Source organism: Lolium perenne, chromosome 4, assembly GCF_019359855.2.
Source record: "Lolium perenne isolate Kyuss_39 chromosome 4, Kyuss_2.0, whole genome shotgun sequence".
Lineage (NCBI taxonomy): Eukaryota > Viridiplantae > Streptophyta > Magnoliopsida > Poales > Poaceae > Lolium > Lolium perenne.
This window is the reverse complement of record NC_067247.2, coordinates 153,654,973-153,664,789: the sequence shown is the minus strand read 5'-3', so window position 1 is coordinate 153,664,789 and position 9,817 is coordinate 153,654,973. Positions and strand designations below refer to the sequence as shown.

General features: G+C 47.1%; 1 protein-coding gene across 1 annotated transcript; it reads left to right on the top strand.

Annotated features, from left to right (window-relative positions):
- Positions 1-324: 324 nt before the first annotated feature.
- On the top strand, positions 325-1,537 carry LOC139839166 (uncharacterized). The gene is made up of 2 exons (XM_071829212.1): positions 325-820; positions 1,113-1,537. The coding sequence occupies exons 1-2, from the start codon at positions 325-327 to the stop codon at positions 1,535-1,537; spliced, it is 921 nt and encodes a 306-aa protein (XP_071685313.1).
- The last annotated feature ends 8,280 nt before the right edge of the window (positions 1,538-9,817 follow it).

The following is a 9,817-nucleotide window of genomic DNA, read 5'->3' as shown; positions in this document are numbered from 1 at the left end:
GCATCCCGGAGCTAGCGCAGGTCGCCCCCGCACCCCGCCCGCTGTTCCTCGCCCAAATCCAGGTGCCGCCCCCACCGCCGCCACCGCGCCGTCCGAATCGAGGATGAGCTCGGGCGACGAGTTCATCAATGTCGATCTGTCGGATTCGTCGAGCTCGGATGTTTCCGACCTCGATGAGCTGCTGCAGGACGACGACCACCATGCTCCTCCTCTCCATCAAGGAGCTGGAGGACCGCGCGAAGCTGCTGAATCGGAGGCGCGGGTCCATGTTGGGCCTCGATGTCGATCTGTCGGATTCTTCGAGCTCGGATGTTTCCGACCTCGATGAGCTGCTGCAGGACGACGACCACCATGCTCCTCCTCTCCATCAAGGAGCTGGAGGACCGCGCGAAGCTGCTGAATCGGAGGCGCGGGTCCATGTTGGGCCGGAACCACATCCAGCGGAATCGCCTCCTCGGGCACGAGCAACTGATGGAGGACTACTTCGCCGAGGTACCTACCTACCCTCCCCATCTATTCCGTAGGAGGTATCGCATGCGGTGGAGCTTGTTCGTCCGAATCATGAAGGCTTGCGAAGCAAATTCGAATTACTTCAAGCAACATAGGAATGCCGCCGGGGTGATGGGTTTCAACGCGTTCCAAAAAATCTCTTCTTCCATGAGGGTCATTGCGTATGGCATACCTGCGGATTACACCGACGAGTATCTTCGAATTGGCGAAGATACTACATTGGAGTCGGTGCACATGTTTGGGCCAACCTATCTCCGAGCTCCCAATGAGGATGGCACCAAACGATTGATGGAGATTAATGAGAAAAGAGGTTGGCCGAGCATGCTTCGCAGTCTTGATTGTATGCATTGGACATGGAAGAATTGCCCCAAGGCATGGCATGGACAATACTGTGGCAAGAGCAAAGATGCAACCATTGTACTTCAGGCAATTGCATCGCATGATTTGTGGATTTGGCATTGTTTTTTTTGGTTTGCCAGGGACACTCAATGACATCAACGTGCTGTAAAGGTTCCCTTTGTTTGCCAAATTGGCAAATGGGGAAAAACCCACTTGCAACTACAAGGTAATGAACAATAAGTACACAATGGGATATTACCTAGCTGATGGCATCTATTCGGATTGGGCAACTTTTGTTAAGTCTGTCAAGGATCCTAAATATAGAATAGAAGCTGAATTTGCCAAAGCTCAAGAAGCAGCTCGCAAGGACATTGAGAGAGCTTTTGGTGTACTGCAAGCAAGGTTTGCCATTGTTCGCGGCTCAGCCCGATTTTGGGACAAGAAAACCCTTGTCAACATCATGACATGTTGTATGATTCTTCACAACATGATCATTGAGGATGAAAGAGAGTTGAGCTTGACCTGCTTCTATGACAATGTTGGCACCCGAGTGGAACCCCAACGCAATCCAGATCGCATTGAAGCTTTCCTTGAAACTCATCGGCAGATTGAGAATGCCAGCACCCATGCCCAGCTCATCTATGATCTGAAGATGCACCATTGGCAGCGACACGGCCGTCGCCTTTGATCCTACCATTCCATTCATTTGCTTGTCACATGTATCATTGTTGAGACATTTGTTCATTTGTCCAATTTTCCGAGAGTTATTGTAATTTGGTTGAGACATTTTCATTTGTTCAATTTTCCCAAAAACTGTTGTAATAATTTGGTTCAGACTATTGTTTATGTGTTGTAATAATTTGGATGATTATTTGATTAATTATGATCATTTTTTGTATGTGTTCCATATGAATTCTATGAAAAATCCTGCCTTTACGGGTTCGGAATCCGCTGACAGAGAAAAGAACCCGTAAAGCAAAACTGAAAAACTGAAAAACTGAAAAACAGAATTCTGTTTTGCAGTTTTGGTTTACGGGTTCTGTTGTGCGCTATTCATTTTATGACCCGTAAACACGAGTTCGGTTCACTGAACTCATGGTTTTCGGTTCGCGTTTTTACGGGCTCTGCTAGAGATGCTCTTAGGTAGTACTAGAAAGCTAGAATGTGCAACCAATAGGTACTTATAGCATCTCTAACAGGCGCGGCAAAAGGCACGCGGTAAATAAACCGCCGGTTTGGCGCGCGCGGGAGCCCGCGGAAACCTCCAGTGGGCGCACGAAAATGCCGTGCGCGCTAAATTTTTTTGCCCCGCACGCGCTTTTGCGCCATCCCGCTCGCCAAAGTTGCCGCGTCGACTGCCGCGCGCGCTATATAAGACGCCGCGCGCGTGTGCACGCCAACCGTCCGGAAGTTTCACCACCCGCGTGTCGCTCCACCGCCTCCGCCTCGCTCCGCCTCCCACGTTGCTCCGCGCTGCCGCTCCACCTCCCGCAACGGGATGCCGCCCCGTCGTCGCTTGACCTCCGGCTACCGCGGCGTCCGCGGGTAGCCGAACGGTACCTTCTACGCCGAGATCCGCTCCGGCGATGAGCGCATCGGGCTGGGCATGTTTGAGACGACGCATGAGGCAGAGCGCGCCTACGATGCCGTCGCCTGGCGCCTCGGCTGCTCCCGCCGCACCATGAACTTCCACGACGTGTGGACGCGGGGCCAGGCGAAAGCGCTCGCGCCGCCACCTCCGGCCATGTGGAGAGGGTGGAGAAATCCGCGAGGAAGGCGGAGGAGAAGAAAAACGGCGCCAGCCCATCGATGATCGTCCTCTCCTCCTCCTCCTTCGAGTGGACATCCACTCCGGTGTCGGACACCATTCGCTCATCCGATTTCGACTGGACTCCGAGTAGTAGGCTAGTTTCGAAATAAAAATGTTATTGTAGCGTCGAAGTTTCAAATATATTTCATATTTGCAGTTAATTTTTCGTGTTTTGTTTGATCTATTTCGTAGCAAAATGTGATCAAAAAAATTCTTTGCGCCGCGCTACGAGCTGCATAATGGAGCGCCCGGCAGAGGAGCTTTTTTACCGCCCCAACACGCGCTGCAAAATAGAGGATCCGGCGGGGGAATTTTCAGCGCAGCAGCATGGAACCGACGTTTTGCGCGCCGAATTTTAGTGCGCCTGTTGGAGATGCTCTTAGGGCATCTCGAACGGGGCGACGCGTATTGGACGCCCAAAAGTGGTCGCATGTGTCCGTTTCCATCGTCCCGCAGACATATTTTTGACCGCGCGTCCGTTTGCATCTGGGTGTGCGTCCAGCGGTACAACCTATTTTTTTTTTGTTTTGCAACAATATTTAAAAAGCATAATGTACTACAAACTATACAAACTATACGGTTGGTAGAAGCCTAGACTATTAGCTGCCCGATGGCCTGGCCCCATCGTTGCGTCCCTCCCTCGTCTGCTTCTCCGCCGCCAGCCGTGCGGCCGCTAGAGCTCGGTGCGCCATTGCGTCCTCTAGCAGCAACGCCGCAGCGTCTCGTTCGCGGCATCCTCGACCTTCTTGAGTGTCTCTAAGGATTCGACTAACGCCCTCTACTCCGTCGCCTTCTCCGGGGTAGGCGCATCAGGGTCATCAGAAGACCATGAGATGTCGGAGGAGTCATCCTCTGCGGTGGCCGCCACCCTGCGGCGTTCCATCTCGGCGTCGAACGCCGCGTGGGCTGCCCGCTCCTCCTATGCTTTCTTCTTCGTGTCTGCCAGGAACTTCACGTCCCTGACCGGGTCGAGGAGGTCGTTGGTGCTGTCGTTGTCATCGAACTCCTCGTTGGAGCTCGAGGCTGGGGGAGGTGGACGTGGAGGTGGAGGTGGAGACGCGCTAGCTTGGCCGCGGCCATCGATGCTCATGGTGGCAAAGGTGGAGGTTGTGCGGTGGCGGAGCTACGGTGGAGGTTGTGCGGCGGCTAGGGTTTTCTGTGGGAGGAGATGAGATATGCGCGCCACTGTTTATATAGGCCGGAGGCAGGCGACTGCCGTGGCACGCGTGGCATCGCCATTACTTCGTGCGCAGAGGTAGGCGAGGACCACGTGACACGCGAGGCATCGCCATTACGCGGCCGCAGATTGCCGAAGCGACGCCTCGACGCCAGTACTGGCGCGCCTGAGAAGACGCATCGGGCCTGGGTCACTGCCAGGCGGGCCCGATGAAACGTCCGCCAGACGCGAGCGGACAGTTTGCGCGTCCGCAGAGACGCATCCAAGGCGGATATTTGGGCTAGGTTTGCATCACCGCGGAAGGCCCGGTCACTATGCGTCGTCCCGGTGGAGCTGGTTCCTAGCACATTTTCGCCCCGCGCGGATGCAAACGGTCGCTCAACGTCCGATTTGCGTCTTCCCGCTAGAGATGCCCTTACAACAGCGGCTACACATCTCTCATCCTCCTTGGTTGGTTTCGGTTGGTCTCCTCATACGGGCTGGTCTTTCTAGACACTCGTACAACTTACGAACCTCTAGCATGTGTCTGCAAGATTAGGAGAAGTAGATCACAATCAAAATCAGGTGATGCCACGGAAGGGGCACAATCAAAATCAAGTGATGCCTTGGTGAAAGCCAATAGTGATCACCCTTTGAGTGGCATTGTGGCTGGAACCAGGAGAAGGAAAAGAAATCCAAAGTATCTATGATAGGTGCAACTTTGGGATGGGAAAGAAAGGCATGAGTATTTTCCTCTCGGATTTGTTGAAGGATCAGCAATTGGACTTTATTGGTTCTGCAGGAAACTATCAAGAAAGATTATTGTACTTCCTTTTTAGGAAGATAGATCCCAAAGGAGAGTTTGATTGGAAATGGATTAATTCATTTGGTAGAAGTGGAGGTATCCTGGGTGGTTTTATGCTATACAGGTTTACCATTTGTGACACTTGTGTTGGAAAATTTCATATCAAAGTAACTCTGCTTGATTTGAAAATGGATTTAAAATGGTTCTTGGTCATTGTGTATGGAGCAGCACAAGTTTGTGACAAAGAAGAGTTCCTGGATGATTTGGGGAATGTGTGCAGCAAACAATCTCTGCCCCTCTTGATTGGTGGAGACTTTAATTTCTTGAGATTCCCCTCGGAAAAGAATAAACAGATGTGCCACATTAATGTTGGAGATATGCCCAAGAGGCAATAATAAATTAGTTATTTTTATATCTTAGTGTTCATGATAAATGTTTACATCCCATGCTATAATTGTATTAACCGAAACATTGATACATGTGTGTTATGTAAACAACAAGGAGTCCCTAGTAAGCCTCTTGTATAACTAGCTTGTTGATTAATACATGACCATAGTTTCGTGATCATGAACATTGGATGTTGTTAATAACACGGTTATGTCATTGGGTGAATGATATAATGGACAAACACCCAAATAAGCGTAACATGAGATCAAGTCATTAAGTTCAACTTGCTATAAGCTTTCGATACATAGTTACCTAGTCCTTCGACCATGAGATCATGTAAATCACTTACACCGGAAGGGTACTTTGATTACATCAAACGCCATTGCGTAAATGGGTGGTTATAAAGATGGGATTAAGTATTCGGAAAGTGTGAGTTGAGGCATATGGATCAATAGTGGGATTTGTCCATCCCGATGACGGATAGATATACTCTGGGCCCTCTCGGTGGAATGTCAACTGATTAGCTTGCAAGCATGTGACTGGGTCACAAGAGATGACATACCACGGTACGAGTAAAGAGTACTTGTCGGTAACGAGGTTGAACTAGGTATGAAGATACCGATGATCGAACATCGGACAAGTAAAGTATCGCGTGACAATGGGAATCGGTATCGTATGTTAATGGTTCAATCGATCACTAATTTATCGCTGAATGTGTGGGAGCCATTATGGATCTCCAGGTCCCGCTATTGGTAATTGATCGGAGAGGAGTCTCGGTCATGTCTGCACAGTTCACGAACCGTAGGGTGACGCGCTTAAGGTTCGATCTCGTATAGTAGATTCGGAATATGAGATGGAGACCGAACGTTGTTCGGAGTCTCGGATGGGATCCAAGACATCACGAGGAGGCCCGGAATAGTCCGGAGAATAAGATTCATATATGGGAAGTCATTTTCAGGGTTACCGGAATAGTTCAGGATTTTTTGGTATTGTACTGGAGGTTCTAGAAGGTTCCGGAGGGTACCATAGTGGGGCCCACCTATCCCGGACGACCAACATGGACCGTAGGGGGTCACATAGGCCCACATGGGCTAGGCACACTAGCCCCCCAAGGCCCATGCGGCTGGATCAAGTGGATAAGATCAAATCCCTTGAAAATAGGGACTTAACTTGGGGGGGGGGGGGGGGGGGGGGAAGTTGCCCCCCTTGTTTTGGCCGACCCAAGGGCTTGAAGGAGGGCCAAGGCAGCCCCCCCACACCTATATAAGAGGGAGGGGAGGGCTGGGGCGCAGCACATCATCCCCCAAGCCCTAGCCGCCCCTCTCTCCCTCCTCCTTCTTCCTCCGCAGGCTTGGCGAAGCCCTGCCGGAATTTCTCCTCCACCACCACGCCGTCGTGCTGCTGGGATTCCGAGGGGATCTACCACACCTCCGCTGCCCGCTGGAACAGGGAGAGGACGGGCTTTATCGACACCGTACGCACGACCGAGTACGGAAGTGCTGCCGGATTGCAGCACTGGACGATCGACTACATCAACAACGAGATCTGATCTCTTAAGGCTTTGGATCTTCGAGGGTTGGTCTCTCATACATCTCATTGCTCCAATCTTCATAGATTAGATCTTGGCTTTTCCTAGATTGGATCTTGGTTTTGTTCTTGTTCACAGTAGATCTTTTTTGTTTTCTATGCAACCAACCCATCAGTGGTATCAGAGCGGTGTCTATGCATAGATCTGTTGCAGAAGTAGAACACAATGGTTTTTGTGGACGTTGATGTTTTTGTTTTTTTAGTTAGTGTACTTTGCATCTTGCGGGATGGTGGGATGAAGCGGCCCGGGCTAACTTTAAATGACCGCGTCTCATGAGACTTGCTCCACGCTTGACATGCAACTTGTATTGCATAAGTGGCTTTGCGGGTGTCTGTCTCTCTCACCATAGTTAAGATTCAATTTACTCTTTCTATTGACAACACTAGTATCACCGTTGTGGTTCATGTTCGTAGGTAGATTGGATCTTACTCGAAAACCCTAAATCACGTAAAATATGCAAACCAAATTAGAGGCGTCTAACTTGATTTTGCAGGGTTTGGTGATATGATATGGCTATGATGTGATGATTATATTTGATGTATGAGATGTTCATTATTGTAATATGGCAACCGGCAGGAGCTTAATGGTTGTCTTTAAATTTTTTAAGACCTGCGTGTCTATTCATCATGTAATAGCTTTATTTCAAGTAGTTGTTATAGTAGCTATAAATGATGGACAACCATGAAGCGGCGCCATGGACCTTGGTGCAATGCTGGTGATGATGGAGATCATGCTCGTGTGCTTTGGAGATGGAGATCAAAAGCACAAGAAGAAAGGACATATCATATCACATATTATGAATAACATGTGATGTTAATCATTTATGCATCTTATCTTGCTTAGATCGCGACGGTAGCATTATAAGATGATCCCTCAAATTAAAATCAAGATAATAAAGTATTCTCCCCTCGTATGCACCGTTGCTACAGTTCGTCGTTTTGAAGCATCTCGTGATGGTCGGATGTGATAGATTCTACGTTCACATACAACGGGTGTAAGCCATGTTGCACACGCGGAAATACTTGGATATGCTTGACGAGCCTAGCATGTACAGACATGGCCTCGGAACACAGGAAACCGAAAGATTGAACACGAGTCATATGGATGATATAATCAACATGTTGATGTTCACCATTGAAGCTACATCATCTCACGTGATGATCGGTTTTGGTGTAGTGGATATGGATCTTGTGTCACTAAACAACTATGAGGGATGTTGTATTAAGTGGGAGTTCATTAGTAATTAGATTAAAACATGAACTAATTATCATGAACATAGTATGAATAGTATTTTGAATTAAATTTATAGAATTGGCATCCATTATCTACCATGCGCTAGTCTTGTAATTGAGATAGAAATACTGTAAAGTCTGATAAGTAACTTTACGGACTGGTACCGTATTGTTAAAGAATCAAGAAATGATTAAGTCGTATTGCAAACTTTTAGTAAACCTCACATTGCTGATTCAAGAAGCAATGGTTTCAATTAGTACCTAAAATCATCTTGTCTCCGTGAAACTTGAAGTTCAAATCCGTTTGAAAAGTAAGGATCTGGAAATTTTGTTTTCAGAAATAAGCAAGGTATGAGATATATGTGATATCTAAGACCTTATTGCAAGATGATAGAATATAATCTAGTGAGACTACAGAAACTCATAAGTTTTATGGGAATGTACGAAGGTTGAAGACGCTAGGCGTCCCGATCCTCCAACTAATTGGGCACTAACGATATTCGCATATCCATGAAGTGATCGTCCTTAGTATGCACCGTTGCTAAGACTCGTCGTTTTGAAGCATCACGTGATGATCGGGTGTTATAAATTCTATGTGTGCATACAACAGGTGCAAGCCAGATTTGCACATGCGAATACTAAGGTTAAACTTTACGAGCCTAGCATGTACAAACATGGTCTCGGAAAGTCGTCATGATTTGATGGATAAAATTATGAGTGTAATTGTTCATCACATAAAAGTTACTAATAGTGAAATCTGGAACACTTGTCATTTGATGATCAACTTCAAAGTAAGAACCTCAAGGTTATTGGTAATTGACAAATGGACCTAGAAGTTATTGTAGGTGAAGTATTTTTTGAGAATGAGGAAAGCTAAAATAGAAACTACAAAAGATTTTTTGGCAGAAAGAAAGAAAAGACTAGAAAGTCTAGTTCAGGTGTATATAGATGATATACATGTTATGAATGTATTCCTTTTTTGTCACACAATGAAATTCTTGGGTATTTGTACCATATTAGTTGGTATGAGGTGTCATACAAAACAACGCAATACAAGAATACAATGGTCTAAGTGATGACAAGGAATATGGTAGGAATGCACGTCTGGAATAAAATAAAGTGTTATTATGTTCGTCGTTGGTATTCTACCTAGCCCTTCAGATTTATAATAAAGAACTTTATAATTGTTGTTTTGTTCTGGTCAAATGAAAACAATTAGTTGTTCAAATTTTGATAGTATTCCATGTACGATGGATAAGTTATTATAAGTCTTTATGGTGAAACACACATGCATAACACTGACGCTAAAATGCCATAAGGCAAATGATGTGAATTCCACTTATTTGTGGAACCGCTGATACGCGTACAGCACGCGTCCGTTGGGAACCCCAAGAGGAAGGTGTGATGCATACAGCGGCAAGTTTTCCCTCAGTAAGAAACCAAGGTTTATCGAACCAGTAGGAGCCAAGAAGCACGTTGAAGGTTGATGACGGCGAGATGTAGTGCGGCGCAACACCAGGGATTCCGGCGCCAACGTGGAACCTGCACAACACAACCAAAGTACTTTGCCCCAACGAAACAGTGAGGTTGTCAATCTCACCGGCTTGCTGTAACAAAGGATTAGATGTATAGTGTGGATGATGATTGTTTGCAGAGAACAGTAGAACAAGTATTGCAGTAGATTGTATTCGATGTAAAAGAATGGACCGGGGTCCACAGTTCACTAGTGGTGTCTCTCCCATAAGATAAATAGCATGTTGGGTGAACAAATTACAGTTGGGCAATTGACAAATAGAGAGGGCATGACCATGCACATACATGATATGATGAGTATTGTGAGATTTAATTGGGCATTACGACAAAGTACATAGACCGCTATCCAGCATGCATCTATGCCTAAAAAGTCCACCTTCAGGTTATCATCCGAACCCCTTCCAGTATTAAGTTGCAAACAACAGACAATTGCATTAAGTATGGTGCGTAATGTAAT